The 20,490-nt window shown below is 44.0% G+C and overlaps 1 protein-coding gene across 4 annotated transcripts in view; it reads left to right on the forward strand.

Annotated features, from left to right (window-relative positions):
- Positions 1 to 4,475, forward strand: part of KIAA1958 (KIAA1958 ortholog) — a 54,674-nt gene extending 50,199 nt beyond the window's left edge. For all 4 annotated transcript variants that reach the window (XM_042015339.1, XM_042015341.1, XM_042015338.1 and 1 more), the window contains one exon: positions 452 to 4,475. In XM_042015339.1, coding sequence (XP_041871273.1) covers positions 452 to 1,497 — 1,046 coding nt within the window. In that variant the 3' untranslated portion in view covers positions 1,498 to 4,475. The remainder of the gene's footprint in view (positions 1 to 451) is intronic.
- The last annotated feature ends 16,015 nt before the right edge of the window (positions 4,476 to 20,490 follow it).

The following is a 20,490-nucleotide window of genomic DNA, read 5'->3' on the forward strand; positions in this document are numbered from 1 at the left end:
GATAAATATTACTGTCCTAAATATGATGCTTTAGCTTTTTTTTTGTAGGAAAAAAATGTAACCAGTACAAGCTGTGGTTTCATAAGTGAAATAATTCTGAGTGAGCTTATTCCTGTGTCTGGGCCCTGCACACAGCATTGTGATCCACAGAAAATCCTTCACCTTGCCTTTATTGCGAAAAGCAGATTGCCTCTTAATCTCAATGATTTTCACAAATCTCCATGCACAAAACTGTGCTTCGGTGTCATGAGGAGCTCACTTTTTGTGTCATATAGTGTATCATTTGTGAAATTGAAGTTGGCTTTTCAGTCATGTCAGAGGTATCTAAAGATGTTTCCCAGAGCCCTTTGTGAAATTAAGTTCTTTCCTTTTTGACGAAATTCAGTTTAGGAAAAGCATCACATAAACTCACTGCTTCTGCTTTTTTTCTGTCCCATTCTTCCTCTTCCAGACCAGGATGAGAGAGCAGCAGAGCTCAGCAGGGAGCAGAATGAGAAGACCATTCGGAGCACGCAGACGGCTCTCCGCAATTTCCGAGAATTCCTCATTTCCAAGTACCCCTCTGAGACCCGTGAGATCTATGTCATCCCCTGCAAAGAGCTTGATGCCTATCTTGCGTCCTTCTTTGTGGATGCCAGACAAAAAGATGGGTCTGAATATGAGCCAAACAGTCTGGCCAACTATCAGTGTGGACTGGAGAGGTATCTCAAAGAGCACAGGTATGGGTACAGTATTACGAGGGATAAGGAGTTCAAGAGGTCCCAGGAAGCTCTAAAGCAAAAGCAGATAGAGCTGAGATGTAAAGGGAAAGGAAACAAGCCACACAAATCCATGAAGCTCACCTTTGCTGATGAGCTTATCCTGCGCAAAAGAGGCTTACTGAGCCGGTACAATCCTGAAGGGCTGCTGAACCTTGTGTGGCTGAACAACACTAAGGCGTTTGGACACTGCACAGGTTTCCATGGGTCCACCCTCAAGTGGGGCGATATCCGGCTGCGGGTGACAGAGACTGGGTTGGAGTACCTGGAGTGGATGGGGCCAGACAATGGGGACGTGAGTACCAAGAGCAAGAGAGGCGGGACGGACTCGCGGGTGTATGCCACCCAGCACTCCCCACAGACCTGCCCTGTGCAGGACTACAAGGAGTACGCCCAGCGGCGCCCTCCGGCCATGCGCTACGAGGATGCGCCTTTCTACCTGTCCATCAAACCCGTTGTCAACTTGGCTGCACTTCACTGGTACAATTGCCAAGCCCTGGGGAAAAACAAGCTTGCCAAGATGGTAAAGACGATGTGTGAGAAAGGCAACATCCCTGGCCGCAAGACCAACTTCAGTGTCTACCAGAGCTGCAGCACCCTCTCAGAAGCGCAGAGCAACCAGCTGGTGCTGATCTGCAATAACTTGAGCCAGCAGGCTGCCCAGTCCATGGCAAGCCACTCCAATACCGGCAACTTCATAGTGTCAGCATCCTATGACTCTTCGTCTGACACGGCTTGAGAGAACACCAAACACTTTTTTCTTTTCCTTTTTGTTTCAGGCATTGAATTTGTGCTCAATAATACACATCAACTGTGATTGTACACTATTCCCCCTCATATCCCTCTCTCCAGTGTTAATTCACTTTATAAGAATATATAAACATATAATATATTTTTCTTTTTACAAATAAGTCAACAGAAATAGTTTAGTATTACTAACAGTATTTATAGTGTTAATGCAAAAATGAAAGGTACTTATGGATTATAATATGAATGCAGATTTTAAAAGGATAAAAATGGTTCTCAGGCAACACAGGATAGAGTGAAAATACCATTTTAAACATGCACACATTAATGAGTGTAAATCCCCAGGGAGGTTTACATAGGAATTCTGTTCTAAAGCATTTTTTCAACTTAGTGTTTTAACATGACCTCCCACAGTGGAGGAGACAAACTTAACATTGGCTGCTGCTTCTTACCTGCTAGCTTATTCTTGATCAGCAAGACCAAGAAATAAGAAATACATCAATGTAAGTTCACAAAACTGTTTACAGCATTTTTAATCTGTTTTTATTATGTTTCCTGAGGCTCATTTATGCTACAAAAATCCGGAGGTCAGCTAAACATTATTTTTAACTTTTGGGTTTGTTGATTTTCTGGGATCAAAATGTTGCTGGTGTTTAGGCTAAAAAGTATTGTTCTCAACAATATGCAAAAGTATAATGGCAAAACCATTGTCACACACATAATTTTACCTCTTTAAGCATAGGTTGTTAGTATTTTGTCACTCTGTGTATGTAGTGTAAAATCTACTGACATAGAGCACTCTTTCAGTATTCTGGGAAAATCAAGAGGGCAGAAAAATCTGCAGTCTTATCCCAAGCTGTACAGAAAAATTGCATCAGCTATGTCTTAAGCCATCATTTGAAATCCACAAAACAATAGAGAGTGTAACAATATTTCTACAGAAATTTTAGAAGAATTTCTACAGAAAGTTAAAAAACTGGATAGTTTGAAGTGCTGGAATACAAATTTAACTTAGCTACACATCATCTGTTTCCATTGCAGACAATGGAAAATGTGAATGTGAATCTGAAGGCAGAATTTTGACCTTAAAGCCTTGAAATAACGAGTTCTGCTGTTCTACTTTGCCATGTAATTGTTCTACTACAGGTATGGGAAAACCACTAACAAATTCACTATTTCAGTAATCAATTACAATTCTTGACCCTTAAAATTAGGAACAGTACTTTTCAAGTTAAGTTCCACAAGGATGTGCTAGGGCTGTGGTGAGGCTTTAGACAAGTCTGCTGGGGTAATTGAGTGCCTGATGAAGTCAATGAAAGAGACAACCTTGGCTGACTTCCCCTGGGTATTGGACCAAACTGTTACTGAGAAGCTTTCTTATTTTGCAGTTTTTAATTGTTGTGTTTCCTTATGCTTGTTTGTCTGTATTTCTTCACATTCCTGCATATCCTTCATATTCTTTAGATCTGCAACTGTGCAATGACTTTAATCATCACTTATTCCAAAGAAGTAATGAAAGAAAGGTAGCAAATAGAAGTAAGCCACCTGGCACCTATAACCTTTTTTTCTGTGTTTCTAGGATGAAATGTTTCTGTGTGTGAGGGAGCTGGCAGAGTGTCTGCACCTCACTTAAGCCTTACCGAAGGTCTGTTTTGGGGATGAAATAGGTAGCAGATGTGCCACTGAAAAGTCTAAGGGCAGAGATTTCCCCTATAATAAATATCTGTCCTCCCAGGAAGCTTCATGAAGGTGACACAACCTGGCTCTGATCTCTTTTTTTTCCACATGTAGCAAGGCTGATACCAAGTTTGTGTTTCCTGTGTCTGACACGCCATGGTAATGTAACCACCAGTTCTACAGTCTTCCATTTACCATCCACTGTCTCTCAGGGTAGGCAGTGGGTTGGTGGGCACAAGCAGTTGTTCATATTGCAGAGCCCTCCTTTTGTAGCTTGGTTTTGGGGCTTGAGGCCAAATTATGATTCTACTGAAGTGACTGCAAGCTGTGTCCATGACTTTCAGTGCCATGGCATATCTGTCTTGTAGGTGAAAGAGACTGAAGCACAGAGAGATTTTAGGTGAAGCCAGAAAAACAGCTGCCCGGTTTCCAGATGGGGCCAGACATCTGTTTGCTGTTTGCACTGCCTTGCCTTTTCACAGCAGTGCTTTTAATGTGATACAGTTAAAAATAGTTTTGCAAGGTCAGTGCTGCTGTGGGATTTCTTTGTTGTTTTCCACTGAAGACTCATGCAGTGGTTCTTAGTATGTGCTGGAGTGCGAGCATTCCATGCCAAGGACCTCTCTCAAGGTGCCAGGTGAGAGCTCAACCATGGAGCCAACCTCTAGGGGAGTCTGGTTTCTCTTTCTCCCCCACTGGCACTCATCTCAACACTTCCCGGTGACAGCTATTGCTATATCTGACATACTTCCCTGCATTTCCTTTCCTGTTCTACAGTATGGGGATGGGTATCAGCTGGCCTCTGTGGGGCAGCAGATCTCTGTTTCCCACCTCTCCTCCCCTGCTCAGCCCACCCCTTTGCTCTGAGGAGGCCAGTCACTGGCTGTGCACCAGCTTGCTGCAAGCAGCTCTTTGAAGTGTTGCTTTGCGTCAGTGCTGTAATTCAGCCCCAATAGAGACCTCAGAAGAAAGAAGACTGGCACTCTTGGGTTTTGAACTGGGAGGTCAAAAAAAGCATTTCCCATGACTTTTTGACCCTACGTGCTGCCTAAGTTGTTGATTACCACAGTATTAGGATGGTTTGTGCTGATGTCCAGCAGCAGTGAGGCAACATCTCTGATACCCTTGACTTAGCAGGGTGCATCAGCAACTTTTGCTTGTCTGGTTAGGGAATAAGCAGTGGAGTATGTGTGCTTATTGTGATAGCACGATATTATCACAACGAAGGCCAGGGCCCAACTGGAATTAAATGTGGCCAAGGATGTCAAGGACAACAAGAAAGGTATCTGCAAATACATCAATAACAGAAGGAAAAGGAAGGATAATATGGGCCTGTTACTAAATGAAGGGGGGACCCTGGTAACAAAGGACGTAGAGAAGGCAGAGTTACTGAATGCCATCTTTGCGATGGTCTTCACTGGCAAGACCAGCCCTCAGGGAGCTCTGACCCAGGAGACCAGGGTAAAGGAGTGTTGGAAGGGAGACTTTCCCTTGGTCAAGGAGGGTTGAGTTGGAGAAACACCTAGACATCCACAAGTCCATGGACCCTGACGGGATGCATCCACAAGTGCTAAGAGACTTTTTGGACACTATACCTGAGGCTGCTCACGATCACCTTTGAAAGGTCACAGAGAGGTGCCTGAGGACTGAAGAAAGCAAATGTCGCCCCAGTGTTCAAAAGGAAGGAAGGAGAGCCCAGGGAATTACTGGCCAGTTAGCCACACCCCAATCCCTGGAAAGGTGAGGGACTGCCTCATTCTGGATGCCATCTCTGTCCACAGAAGAAGGTGATCAGGATAGTCAGCATGGATTCACTAAAGGTAAATCATTCTTGACCAACCTGATTCGCCTTTTACAATCAAACAACTACGTCGATGGATGAGGGGAGAGCAGAGGATCTTGTCTACCTCAACTTCAATGAGGCTTTCGACACTGTCTCTCATAGGCAAACTCAGGAAGAGTGGAGTGGATGAGTGGACAGGGAAGTGGATTGAGAACTGGCTGAACATAATCTGAGGTCATAATCAGGCGCACAGGGTCCAGTTGGAGGCCTGTTCCTAGTGGTGTCTCCCAAGGTTCAGTACTGGGCCCAGTCTTGTTTAACTTATCCATCAGTGACTTGGATGAAGGGGCAGAGGCCTCCTCAGCAATGTCACTGACAACACAAAGCTGGGAGGAGTGGCCGATGCCCCAGAGGGCTGTGCAGCCCTTCAGAAGGACCTTGACAGGCTGGAGAGATGGGAGGGGAGGAACCTTCTGAAATTCAGCAAAGGCAAATGCAGGGTCCTGCACCTGGGGAGGAGCAAGCCCAGGCACCAGCACAGGCTGGGGGTGACCTGCTGGAAAGCAGCTCAGTGGAGGAGCTGGGGGTGCTGGTGGACAACAAGCTCTCCATGAGCCAGCAGTGTGCCCTGGTGGCCAAGAAGGCCAGTGACATCCTGGGCTGCGTTAAGAGGAGCATTCCCAGCAGGTCCAGGGAGGTGATCCTGCCCCTCTACTCAGCCCTGGTGAGGCCACATCTTGAATGCTGTGTCCGGTTCTGGGCTCCTTGGTATAAAAGAGACATGGAACTCTGGTGCAGGTCCAGCAGAAGGCAGCAAAGAGGATTAAGGGACTGGGGCATCTCTCTGACCACACACAGGAACAGGTTGCCCAAAGAGGTTGTGGACTCAACCCTCGCTGGAGATACTCAAGAACCATCTGGACACAGTCCTGTGCCCTGTGCTTTAGGATGACCCTGCTTGAGACAGAGGACACACTGTGGTCCCTTCCAACCTTACCCATACTCTCATTCTGTGATTATAGAAATAGTTCTGTTCTGCTTTGTGATATCTGTAGTAACTCCAGCAGTGCTGATGGCAGATTGCCTGGCAAGTTCTGGTGGGGCAGCCCCACAAAGACTACTTGTTGAAGAAGTTAAACACATATGGACAGAATATGACACCCAAGTAGTATCATAGTACAAAAAAAATCTTACTAGTTTTGGAGGACATTTAATACAACCCATTGTTCAGTCATTATTTGTGGACAGTTAAAGGAATTGAGTGACCGGAGTTTCTCTAACTACCATTTGTATTAAGGCTGTGAAAGGTTGTTAACTCTCTGGGAGGGAGACTTCAGATTTAAACCACTTTCATGGTTTTGCCTCATACTGGTAGGAGAGTAGGTGTCCTAATCTCTGTATCTTAGCCAAGAGAGGACAACTCAGTTACTTGCAATTCCGACTGAAGGTATCGCACCTGCTTTGGCAGCAAGTTGCAAGCTCACAAGTGATGGTGTGCAGCTTCCCTGGTGCTAAGACACAGCAGTGTGGCCAGGGGCTAGTGCTGCCAAGTCTTACCAGCCTGTCCCTCTGCCTAAACGAAGAACTGTGGTCTCCAACCTTGGCTCTTGATACTGTGCACCACTTACCATGAAATCAAGGGCAGCGGGCAAAACACTGTCCTGCTCCTGTCCAGCACAGGCTGTGTGATGGTGATTCAGGGCAGTGGCTACAGTGAGGGGCTGCAGGTGGGTGGCTGCACTCCTGGCTACATTGTACTCCGATGTAAAAGCTGAGCTTTTGCCCCATAGTGAGGCTGCAATTTCCTTAAGATGGGGATAGTTGGCTCCAAAATGGGGCTTGCTTTTTTCCTTTCTTTTTCCTTCCTTTCTTTCCTGCCACTCACTTTTCTTTGATTTGATGTTAGAGCTTGTCAGTGAGTGATTTCAACTCAGTGTCCCAGAAAAAAACACAGTGAAAAAAAGGGGGAAGTCAGATAATTTTCTGACAACATACTGAGTTGAATCTGCTAAAAAATTGAGATGCAGACCCAGCTGGGGAGACAGAGGATGGTGTTTGCCTACCAGCATCATTAGGCTGGCTCAACTACTGCATCCCATTGGAAACCCATGAAAAGGATAATACAAATTGAGACCTGTTGGGGAGGATGAAACAGGAAAACCTTGGAAATATGATTGCCTGACAAAAGATTTTGGGAATATGAAAACTACAGGCAACATCGAAATGAAAGCCACTTTTGAAATACCAGGTCTTAGTTACTGAACAACTAGAAAACAATGGTATGGCCACTGAAGTAATCCCCTCTTGATGAAACAATACCCTCTGCTTGCAAACAGGTCCAAGGGTCAGAGCAGACCCTACTAGCTCAGCAGAAGGGGTCCAAAGAGTAGTTTTTAGAAGTTAAGGTGTAACACTCTATGGTAATATAAGAACTCTTATAGGCTGTATGTAAATGCTATAGGATTTGTATCTTGTATTAGATTGGTTAGTGACAATTAGAATATTCAGTACAGAAGATGATTTATTGTATTGTAACCAGGACTTCAGACACTTCTCTATTCCTCTCTTCCACTTCTACTCTTACTTCCACTCTTGCTCTTACACCCTCTCTCTCTCTCTCACCTGCTTGCTCTCTTGGGCCTGCTCAGAGCTGAGTCTAGCAGCTCTGAGCAGTGCCCCTATACCCACGCCTTTACAATAAACTGACTGTGTCCCAAGACCTGCCTATAGAGATCTCTCCATCCGTCTACGTCCGCCCGGTCCTGACTGAACCCCGAAACCCATCCTTAACCTACAGAGACCCTTATGGGTCATTTGCAGATGTATTGGATGCCTTCAGAATTATCTACTGGCTTTAGGGATATTTGCTCAGTGCTACCAAGAGCAAAATTTGGCCTTGAACTTAAGATGAGAGGCCAAGTGCCAAAGCACAGGCTTGCACAGTGCAAAGGAGTCTGCACCAATGTTAGTGCTGACTTTCCCATGTGGCCTTCTCAGGACACCACAATAAGAGTCAAACATGGGGATTATACATGGATGTCACTGGACTGATCTGGATGCAGCTGTGCAGAATACATGCATTTGGATCTGTTCTTGTGATTGCACATGTAGATGGGCAGAGCTGTGGACACTTTGGATGGTGTAAGCTCTGTTGTATTAGTCATCCATGCATGTATTTATGATATTGTGGTTTTGCACAATGTTACATGTGTCATGCAGTTAGTTGGAACTCAAGTCTGTGATATCTGGGTGTCGCAAACATTTTATTTTCAAAAATGTATTTATGCAACAAAATGTATTTTTAAGTGCAGGAGAATGAAATACTGTCATGAACTACACTGTAAACTAAATTCCAAGGGATATCTAAAATAACAGCACATACCTTGTTCAGTTGCATAGTGCAATAATTCTATGATAGCAGCATCAGGGCTGCTGACATAGAGGATAATCTAACAATGGAATCTGTGTCCCTGTTGCACATTCTCCTTCGTGAAGAGTATCAACACTTTCAGGCTGCTTTTAGAAGCTGCTGTGTGCTGGTATTCAGTCTCTACAGCATTGTTGCCCTCTTAGAAAGCTGTGTAGAGAATGACATGCAAGCAATGTTGTACTGTTGTGTGTTTGTGTCTTAGGTGTTTGTGACCAAATGTTGTTCTGCTGTTTGCGCAAGCGATGTGGGGTGGTAAGATGGGGATCAGAAAGAGCAGGTGCTGTGTCACTCTGGAGCCCAGGCTGCCCTAAGGACTGAGACAGCCTTAAAGGAAACAGATTCCTGTTGCACTAGGTTTCCTCCTGTTCAGCTCATATTTTACCCTTTCTTGTCATGTCTGTGTACATCCCGTAAGTGCATTGACTGACCCGACTAGCACATGTGGTGCATGGGCTGATCATTCCGTCTGACAATTAGCTGCAAATGACTGTGATTGACTCACTGATCTTCCCCAACCCCAACAGCCCCTCTCCTCTCAACATTCCTGATCCTCAAATATTCCTCTTTCCTGGTGTCTGCACCATGGGGACTGCTTTGTGCAGGGCTGCTCTTGGCTGGGAGCCCTGCCCATCAAGTGACCTTGTGCTTTGGGGATAACATGCTCAGGGCGGACCACCTCGCATGTGATATGTGGGGTTGTGGGATACTGCGTGCAAGCATGCTGGAGGCTCGCATCTCTCATGCTGGAAGTGCTCTCCTTCCCTCTTCTGCTTTTTGTGAGAGGCTTCCAAGTCATGAAATGAGATTAAATTTACTCCTGTGCAGAGGACCAGGCCAACATCTGTGTGCTGTTTGGCCCTCCACTGACACAATGGACTGGCAATAGGGCTGAGATGACTGGTCCTCAACAGTATGCAACTTTTGGGCTCCCTCTGTCATGGAGAGGAGTTCGTCTCATGGTGCAGACAACAGGGCGTTGGGATCCATCCAGCTCCCTGAACTTCCAGAGGCAGTGTGAATGTGTGTTAAAAAAGAGAACCTACAGGATGCAGAATTGTCATTTTATTTGCCTGAAATGAGCTGGTTCATCCCTCTCGGTTAGGGTACAGAAGGACTTCTCACTATGAAACATGGCAGGAAATGGGTCTGCTCTTCTTACTGAGGGTTCTTTGCTAGATGTCACCATGAAGAGATGGCTTTTTCGCTGTCCTTGTTCTTAAGGGGCGGGATGTATTTCCTCTTATTTCTCTGCTTTCCTGTGTGTGCTGAATCTGCCCTCAATGCTGAGGAACAATGGAGAGACAAGACCATCCATCGTAAAGTATGGCTATATTCCCAGCCAAAAACTTGGAACTATGCTTTCTGGTGATGATCCTCATATGCTGAGCCATGCCTTGGTGGCTGGGGACACCATAATAGCTGGTGTCTCCCAGCACATCTCTTTGCTTTGTGCAGAGCCAGCATGAAAGTTGCTGCACTATTCTCCAAAAACAGAGAGCCCAAAGGCTGTTTTTCAAGGACATGCCTATCAGCTGGGCATCTGCAAGCCAAGGGGAAAGGCCCTAAGCTCAACTAAATGATGATACTTTCTAAAGGATAGCATATGACAAACACATGAGGCTGTGCTTTATCTCTTCAAGGGTTTTGGAAAGCTAAGGGTCCCCAGGGACATCAGTGCTCCACCTCTTTCACAGGGGCATAACTACAGCCGGTGAGGGAGTGGCCCTTCTGAGGACAAGCTGGGCTTCTCTGAGCCCCCAGTGAGGTGCACGGTTGCACTGCCTCCAGCTTGACTCCTGCAAACCAGGTTCCAGCCTGTTCATCCCCACTGCACTCTGGCTGACGCCCTGCAAAGCCCTGTTGCCGTTGTTCTCCAGCACCTTGACTCTGCCTGGAAGCAGCAGAGAGACATTTACAGTGGCAAAATCCTGCAAAGCCATGAAGCCCCACAGCCCAGAGACACCTGTGAGCTTGTTGAAAAGTTTGACACTATCCTGTCAGTGGAACGTATTTGAAGCAGTGGTGATGTCTAAAGCTTTAATTCCTAATCTGATGTGGGAAAAGATGTTTGCCACAAAATTTTCATATTACAGGAACTGATGGGTCTCTGTTTCAAGCAATTAATTTATTTTGTCTGTTTTCTCACTGAATTGGTTAATGGTAGTTGGTAATGCATTATTTTATTATACAAATGCCACTAAATGAGTTGTCTGTGCATTAAAAAATGGACTTGCTGTTTCAAAGGGATTAGGATGCTTTTGGCTAATCTTTTGTTCTTGTGCTCAGCGTTCATTAGACTGCATTTATCACTGTCTTAAAGAAACAGTACCATTTCAGATTTCAGTCTGATCTTTTGTAGTTAAAAGAGGTTTCTTTCACAGCATTTAAGGTGCTGGTGAGGTAGGTGCTATCTTTGAAATTCAGTGGGATAGTTTCAGTTGGAATGAGAAGAGGTGTTTAGCTCTTTTAAACAAAGCTTTAGGAATCCATCAATGAGTACTCTTTGGTTACTACTGTTTGATACAGTCTGTAAGTGTCAAGAAAATAACCAAACAGTCAAGTGAAAGGAAACACATCAAGAAAATGCAAAATGTTTAGGACAAAAATTGAAAACTAAATGGTTAAAATTAATTTAACAGATACTATCTTTGCCACTTTGTCACTTCTTTTTGTGAACAAGTACAACTCTGACATTGCTCATGCCTAGAATTTGATCTGCTTTCTGAAGGTTGTAATCTTGCTGAGACTGCCCTTGTTACCATTATAGCATGTTCTCAGCTGGCCTACATCATGTGGAGCTTTATGTAGTCCTTGGTCTGTTCCACATTGCTCCTGGTGGGATTCCTCTTTCTCTTCTACAATCACACATTTAATTCACATATTATATGTAAATTTCCAGCCTGAAAACAAACCAGTGCAGGAGACACTGCCTTACTGTCTTCAATGGTGGATATAGAAGGCAAGGCAATACTAAATGGCTTCAAATTGATTTTGATAACTTTTGTGTATGGAGAAAAATATCCTAGTGTCTCTGAGGCTAATGGTGCTCTGAACAATGACTGCAGTGTCAGTTGCTTTGTGGAGACCTTTGTTTTCTGCCTGGTGCTTATGATTCAGGTCTTGGAAGCTTTGCCTTCCTCAGGAGCTTTTTCTCTGGGCAGCTTGAAAGACTGGGTTCCTCTGCACAAGGGTGGGTGCATGGATGTGAAATACAGGTACAGAAGTATCCAAGGCATTCAGGGATGTGCAGGGAAAATGTGAAACGAACTGTCTTAATGAAGTCTGAAAGCTGTCAGGAGGAAATGGTGAGAACCTGATTCTGCACCTATTTATGGCAGTACCTGCAAGCTGGGTGGTGCTGCTGCCAGAGAGAATTTGTTGCCACTTTTGCAGAGCACTGTGAAAAGTGCATTCCTGTGCCACTGCTTCCACGCAGCTCATGCTGCTCCTGCACTTCCCCCCACGCACATGACTAGCCCCACTGGAAATGAGTCTGAGGTGTGCAGGAAAGGACATCACTTGGCCATAGATGTGTTGTCAGTGCTTGTTTTTATCCATGTGGTCCATCCATATCAGGGTTCACCTCGATACCTGTCCAGGCAGACCAGATATTCAATACTGGAAGAAAAAGAAGTGGCAGAACATCCAAGTGCAATGAAAGGCAGTGGAAAAGCCTGGCAAACACAATGGAAGTTTTTGTCTTTTTTTCTAAAGAAGGCAAGCATAATCCTTATCCTTTAATGTCCTACTTTGTTTTACAGTGGAATTAGAAAACGTTTTCCATTTGTTTTAATTATCTGCAGGCTTTAACTCTGCCTTTGAAAAGCATTTTTGCTATGACAACCTTTGGTCTCATGGTGAGCAGTGCTAGGAGAAACAGCTAACTCAAGGATTTTCTTTCCCTGCATGCAATGTTTAATCTTTCTAATCTTTTAATGTGAATGTATTTTTTGCCTTTTGTAAATTGACAAGATTAGCACAGTTTCTTCCAAAACAGCAGTTGACAAATATATTTTGCTTAAGTATATCTGAATTTCCACCTAACTGTGAATTCTCCATAGTGACCAATTCATTCTTAGAGTTAAACCTCTAAAAGGCTAACACTCACTCACTGGCTTTAACAACTTTTTTTTTTAAGGAACAGTTTGTAGAAAACTAGGGGGTTTTGTTAAATATTTTGTTTATTAAAAAGATTACACTGTCTTGCATAATAATAGTAATAGTAATAGTAATAATTCTATGCATTGTGTGATTCAGTGATGTTGCTCTTGGAATTCTGCATGTTTTCTAGATGTTCTGACATTTGTATGTTTATGTGGTACTTGTAAAAATCCTAACCATTGCTGCTATAGTTACCACCATCTTAGGTAAGTGAAAACTGTACTATGAACCTGTGCCAGTTAGCAGGATTTTGTGTGTCATGCTAAAACTGCATTCTGCTGATCATTTCTTGGTTTACGCCAGTATTTAGTGCCTTCTGTAGAAGGAATCAATATGTTGTGGTAGATGGGATGTGCCAAATTTCTAGTATCTTGTCTGCACAGATGATCACTTACCAGCTTGAAGCTTAACAAAAAAGGAAAAAATAATATTTAACTCTCCATCTTTCTTTAAAGTGTCTTCTCATTGATTTTTATTTGGAAAACCTTTAATAGAGCTGAAAAGAAGCCATCTTCTCCTGCCACACCTCCTGCAGCAGTAGTCTGACAACTGTGAGGGGTATGAAGGAATGTGTAGCACCCAAATGTTCCTGTTGGTAACAGATCTAGTGAATAGCTGGGTCTGCTCAAGTAATTTTGGAGCATGCTAAAATGCTATTTAATTAAAGCAGTCCTCTGATTACCATAAGAAACTGTAAGCTCTCAGCAGTTGTGAGCTGGCTCTTGTAAACAAGTGTCAGCCTGGTCAAGTGGTGGATTCCGGTCTCTGCTCTGCCTCTACTGAAGTGACACATTGCTGCCAAATGAGACTTGGATGAAATTCAAGCCCAAGACTTTTGGTCTTGTTCTTTCCAACTGCTCCCATGGCAGACAAGCCCTGTTTATCAAAATTCTGACATTGTGTTTTCAGTTCCTCTCCTACCCTCTGCCTAAAATCTAGCAGTATTGCAAATACACACAAGCGTATGCGTTTGTTTAGATCTTTGTAAGATTTTGACAGGCTGAAATTGTTTCATACTGTACTCATACAACAGAAACAGGCAAGTGGGAAATGTGAGATACCTCTTTGGTGCATTTCCCAGCCACCAGGCATGGTTAACGGTACCTAGGCTGGTCTTTAAGATAGGATTTTGTATGGAAAAAAGAAGAGACTGGCCATCAGTTTTCCATCTCTATTGAGACATGAAAGCCTGTTACATATCTTGAAAAGGCTTTTCAAATCAAAAGTTACCAGAAAAACTGCGTGATTGGGGAAAATTAGAGTACATTGAATTCTTCCTTAGAAGTATTGGTCTGAAGATCTCTGTCTCCAAGCAGAAAAATTTACAGCCCTTGTGATGTAAAACACTTCCAAAAGATAAAGAAGTTTATGCCAAAATTTTCCATGTAGTTGTTCCTTTTAGTGATATCCAGGACATTTACAAAAAGCAATATAAAGGAAGCATACAGAATACACTGAAAATCATCCTGTGTAATAGGTTGCAAGCCAGTCCCCCACAACCTGATGAATTTAGAAACCCCAGCTGAAGATTAAAACCTTCCACAAGTGATAGAAGAGAAGCCTTTTGCAGCACCTCAGTTTCCATCAGCTGGAGGCAACAGGGCTCTCTTCAGAAATGTTAGGTCCTTTTATTGTCCTTTAAAAACTGGAAGCTTTTTCAGACTCATTTTACCAGATGAGGAGCCAGCTGGGACCAGTTACAGAGTGGTTCTCCACTGTCTTAGTTGTCTAGTAGCCATTTACATATGAACATGTGCTTCCATTAGTATCAGTGAAGGGCTTTCTCGCCACAGAACTCCTGCCTATGTGGCCCTAATATTAAATATTCAAGGCATGGTCTTATATCCTGCATTTCTTCTATTTACAGGTAGATCAGATTCTCGGTGGTCCCACCATTGCACTAATTGTCTTACCAATTTGTCTTTCTAACTTCTTCTGTGTGTTGGCCTAACTTGCCAAAAAAACAGTCAGATTCCTGCAACACAGCAGCAGGTTTTCCCCAACTTCTTCTTTTTTATTGTGAAGCTAGGTATATCTGCATTATCTCCAGCTTAGATTCGAGTCAGAAAAGCCATCAACATCCTTTATTCCCACTTTGCATGCTGGAAATGCAGTTAGGGTTCTATAGGTGCAGACGTGATCTAGCCTGCTGCCCATGGCATGTCAGTCTCCAGATGCATTTGTTTGCTTTTCACCACAATTGATCAGTTTCAAGATGCAAACTAGTTGTTATTTATGGTGTGCAGGTTTACATACCACCTTCCAATCACAGTGATTCCTTCAGTGTACATATTGTCAGTCCTGTAATTGCATTTTGTCTGATGTACATGATATTGAAGGATCAGCTTTCCCTTTAAATATAGTTTAGCCTGTGCTGCTGAAAGGATCCAGGAGAGAATTATCCATCCAAACCCCAGTGGAATTTGGGACTTAGCTTTTTTTAGACCTCCTTGCAAGCCCCAGCTGTAATCAGCTATTTAAGGCAGAGATTTTAGTGTGAGGAGTGTTACATATCTTCCACTCCAAATGCAGTTGCCTATACACAGGGCACCATCTTACACAGATCTCTTGCTTCTGCATTTGGGAGATTATATAAACAGCAGTTTATTAGGGAGACATAATATTTTGATGCATTTTAATGCATTAAGCTCTGCAAATCTAGGAATTTGGGGGGAAGGGGGAGATTACTGGATCCTTTTCTGAAAATGTGAGCAATATTGCCAACTATTCCATTTTCAGTTACCTGTTTGACCCCATTGTCCTGAAATTACCTTATATCTGTATTTGCACAGCAACATGAGAAAAACAAGCAAAAAGGCTTCGTGGCTGTAAATGAAGAAGGATTTCATAACCTACTTTGAGCATCAGATCCCCAGTGGGGTCTCCAGGACTTTTTTTTACTCATCAGTTGGATAAGTTTTGACCCATGTGAATGTCACATTGCCACACCTGCAGCATATTTTTAGGACTCAAACTTCATACAGGGTAAAGTCCTTCACAGGTGAAGACTGATATGGTCAACAAAGTTGTCTGTCACTTGTGTCAGTTGAGAACTGCTTTTTTTGGTTGTGATGTATTTTTCTTCTTCAGGACATTCCACTATTTAATGGGGATAGAGTAAACAAATGTGTGTTGTACTGTTGTCTGCGACAATGTCTCCTTGCAAACTGTTCTTTAAGTATTTGAGTACAGAAGTGCCCTCAATAAGAAGAAAGTAAAGAGACCAAGAGGGTTTTTTTTTTAAGTGTTTATGAGTTTGCTCTCTTGCTTAGCTGTCAAATAATTAGGCTTTTGAAAAGGATAGATTCAATTAGTGCTAATTGGAGTATGACATTCACTGTCACTGGTCTGTAAATTCCAGAGATAGTCTGATCTTTATTGCACTTCACCTCCATTTTTATTCTCTTACAATAATCTTTTAAGAAGTCTGGTTCTGCTGCATTAGAGATTGGTTTCAGTGTCTGTACAATGTTTGCTACTATTGTAGTGTGACTTCTTATTTTTGATTTTTAAAATTTATATTGGTACAGCCTTAACTTACAGAAATAAAGACCATTTAAAATAAATCAAAATAGTCATTGATGTCTATGATAAGTGCATGCTTTATTCACAGTATTTTGTCTGTAATTAGGTGTAGCAACCAATTCTCATGTATTTAATAAACTGTTTTCTGCAAAGTTGACTCTTTTCTTTAATCGAGTGAAAACAATTTATGTGGGCATTTCGAAGCATGTTGTATAAAAAAAGCACAAGCTGTGTCTCATGCTTTTCAAGCATGAGTATCTGCATATCTGGGGAGTTGCCATGCACCTGTGGTGCATTTTGATCAGCAGAGTGCAAATAGGCTCACCAAGAAATAGTTGCTGTCATACCCTCCTAACTTCTGGGGTTGTGTTCTAGGAAAACATTTAAACAATTGCTTAAGTAAGTCCTTCCCTGCTCAGGAATGTACTTAAAAGCAAGCTTGACTTGAACCATGTGCTCATTTAATCTCAGTATAGTAGGTCTGAAAGCCTACATCCTGAGAGCAATTTTGGAGAGCCTTTTGCAAGTCATTTTTGCAAGTCATGAACCTCAATTCCAAGGCACAATTCGGTCTGAAATGATTTATTTTGCACTCAAACTTTCAGCAATAAGATCTGCTCTCCATGATATTTTGTTTTAAAGTTCATCTAGAATAAAGTATGAATCCATGAATATGTATTTTTTAAGACAGTTGCTTGTCAGGTATGAAGTTTTTCTGTTCAAGAGGTTTTAAAATGAAAGGACCAGAGAACTAAAGCTAATAAAGCCCCTATATTGTGAAACATCCCAGATGAAAAATCCCTTAAGAAATTCCACAGAGCTACTGTTCATAGGATGATAACTGTGTTGGAGAAGGTCAGAGGGTCTTGAGTTCTGCCAAAGGAACATGAGAAAAAGGGAAAAGCCAAATTCCCCTTGAAACTGCCACCTGGAGAACTGCAATGTGTGTTGTTTTTAGGACATCAATGCAAGATAGTGCAGGATAATAAGAGACAAGTGACACCATGGGTCAGGTATAGAGGAACATGATTTTCACCAGATATTCTGGGACTGCATTGCTATCACCTGGCAAATTCTGATAAAAAAAATCCCTTCTTGATGCTTGGTGCTAGCAGCTGGATTCTGCTTAGCACAGCATGTAAAAAGTATCCTATCAAAGATCCTGCTGTTGTCCCAGTGACAAGTGGAAGGAAGAAAGAAACGCCTTTGGATGAAGAGACAGAAAAGTGAGGTATGGACAGGTGATGGCCAGGGGCTACCAGGTGCTTTCATTGTCTGTTACACATGCACAGTAAACCTGTTGGATCAAGCTTTATAGCTGGGATTAAGCTGTCTTCACAGAGGTTGAAGTTAATGAGTTTATGCTTGGTCTAAAAGTGAGTAGGCAGTGGGTGGTTAATGGTTAATGTGTTTAATGTAGATTCAGCTAAGCATATTGGCAAAATTCTGGTAACTCAGCTGCTTTCACTTTTCCCTTTGTACACGGATTAACTCAGATTGCCGCTTTGAGAACTGCCATGCTCCCACAGCCAGTGGAATGGCTGGATAACCAGCAGCAGTGTCCACATGCTGGGTGCAGTGTTGCACTGTCCAGGCCCTCGGTGTAGCAGGGCAAGCAGCACTGAGGAATTTGGCTTGGGCAATCTGGAGTGCCTCTCCAGGGTGGTCTCACAAGAGTGATAGAACCTCCTGAGCTCAGTTGTGGCCGAATATATCTGAATGTTGTGTTCACGACATTCCTGAAGGGTACCATGACTGCAACCGATGCAGAAGTTGCTTAGGGACACTACGGCATGTTGCCTCTTCAGATAAGCTTTGAAGGTGGCAAACTGGATATGTAATTCGCTGGTGGCTTGCTCTGCAGTATACACCAAAGAGAAATGGAAAAAGGCAGCTATTCCTCAAAGGATCCACAACATTTCTTTGTGGTGTAGCCTGGTGGCTTACTATGTTACAACCTTCACCACTGATAGAAGACTAATTAGAAAGAACCGAAAAAAACCCCAGATGGCTAGGTAAGATATCTATGAATAAGAAGATGTGGCTATTTGTGTATGGACACTTTGTTCCAAGGTCTAAATTCCTACAGGGAGAGAATGCACATGGAAGACTGGCAGCATATGAGATGCTTATTGCTACTTCTCTAAAAAACTGTAAGAAAATGACACCTGGAGAAGCTTTAAGACAAAATCCTGCATCTAGCATGATATGAGTGGAGTTCCTCAGGGACAGGTATTTCGACCAATGCAGTTTAATATTTTTGTCAGTGACATGTACAGTCGGATTGAGAGTACCCTCAGCAGGTTTGCTGACAACACTGAGCTGTGTGGTGCAGTTGACACACTGGGGAGAAGGGATACCTGAGAGGCGGGCTGATGCATGAAATTAAACAAGGCCAAGTGCAAGGTGCTGCACCTGGGCCGGGGCAATCCCAAGGACAAACACAGGGTGGGCAGAGAATAGATCAAGAGCAGCCCTGTGAGAAGGGCTTGGGGGTGCTGGTGGGTGAGAGGCTGGACATGACCCAGCCATGAGCACCCACAGCCCAGAAAGCCAAACGTGTCCTGGGCTGCATCCAAAGCAGCGTGGGCAGCAGGGGAGGGAGGGGATTCTGCCCCTCTGCTCTGCTCTGGTGAGACCCCATCTGGAACACTGCATCCAGCTGTGGGGTCCCCAACATAGGAAAGATGTGGACCTGCTGGAGCAAGTCCAGAGGAGAGCCATGACAATGATCAGGGGGCTGGAGCACCTCTCTACAAGGACAGGCTGAGATGGTTGGGGCTTCTCAGCCTGGGGAGGAGAAGGCTCTGGGAAGACTTTATAGGTATCTTCCAGTACCTAAAGGGGTTTTTATAGAGAGCTGGAGAGGAACATTTTACAAGGGCATAGGGTGATAGGATTTTGCCTTTAAGCCAAAACAGTGTGGGTTTAGTTTAGATATTAGGAAGACATCCTTTACTGTGAGGGTGGTGAGACACTGGCACAGGTTGCACATAGAAGCTGTGGATGCCCCAACTGTGGAAGTGTCCAAGGCCAGGCTGGATGGGGCTTTGAATAACCTGGTCCAGTGGAATGTGCCCCTCTCCACAGCAGAGTTGGAACTCGATGATCTCTAAGGTCCTTTCCAACCCAAACATTTCTATGACTATGATTACTCACCTCAAAACTCTCAGTGTACTACAATAACCTTTAGTTACTCTTGTGCCGATGTCTCCGAGTTTTGCTTGCAGGGGCTGACAAGGGGTGGAGCCTGTGGCCGTGTGGGCACAGCTGGGCTGCTATTCTATACCACCCACATCATCACTGGGCCGTGGCTTCAGCAGGAGAAAAAGTGAACACGCCACAGAAGCAGCAGTGGTTTGTTCTGTTTCTTCCTCAGGGAAGTTTCTGGGACCAGCACTGCAGACTTTGTCCCTCTCCTGCCACTGTCAGTCCCTTCCTGTCCCTCAGGAAGAATGCAACCCCAAGTGGCAAGCAGAGCTGAGCCCAGCAGAGCACCATGGCAATGGTGTGGGAAGAGCCATGGGGAACCGAGGCGAGCCTGAGCCTGAGCCCAGCTGAGCCAAGCCCAGCAGAGAGGGCCTGAGCTGGGCTGATGCTGCTGAGCACAGCTGAGCACAGCCGAGCCCAGCGGTCGAAAGCAGGTGACACAACACAGACTATTCTGGCTTTTGGGGGGGTTGTCCATCATTGTTTTTCACTGTCTTGTGTGCGGGGACAGAGAACGCCATCTGGGGAGAGCATCTGCCGTGTTGACTTTGTCTCAGCAGTCACACAGACTGAGTCGAGGTGGGGAACCCCTTTTGTGTGTAAAGCACCTTCTTTTTGGCATACTTTTGTTATTAGTATTGTGCTGTTATTGTCTGTTTCTTATTCCATTGCTGTTTACTTTCAGTAAATTGTTCTGTCTACCCAGATCTGCCTTTGTCCCTCTCACTGGAAGAATAGTGGTGGGAACTGGAACAGCTTATTTGGAGTTCAATTCCCAGCTATTTTTAAACCACCACACCACACAAAATAGTAAATGAAACAGGACTGGAAAAACATGCTTCAAATATGTACCTAGGGAAAGGCAAGCAGAGGCATTGAGTGCTGAGGAGATAGCATGCTGCTAGCCGTGGAACCAATAACTCTGTCATACAAGATGATGCCATTTATCTGCAGTGGAAAGGAGATTTCTGTGTGTCTGGACCTTGGTGAGGGACACTCAGAGATGTCCCTGGAGGCTCAGGGTGGCCAGAAGTTCTCGTGTGCAAAGGGTTGCATGAGAAAATGATTGAGCAGACAAACATTGCCCATCCTACAAAAACAGAGAGCTAAGCTGTATCCTCCTCTGCAATGCCATCTGCTGTGGGGGTCACCTCTCCACAACATCTGTGTTCTTCAGTCTCATGGGTCTGGAGCCCCTC

The sequence above is a fragment of the Corvus kubaryi genome, unplaced genomic scaffold (genome assembly GCF_017639235.1).
Source record: "Corvus kubaryi isolate FWS band 111438036 unplaced genomic scaffold, C.kubaryi_AGA036_p1.0 split3-37296, whole genome shotgun sequence".
In the NCBI taxonomy this organism is placed as follows: domain Eukaryota; kingdom Metazoa; phylum Chordata; class Aves; order Passeriformes; family Corvidae; genus Corvus; species Corvus kubaryi.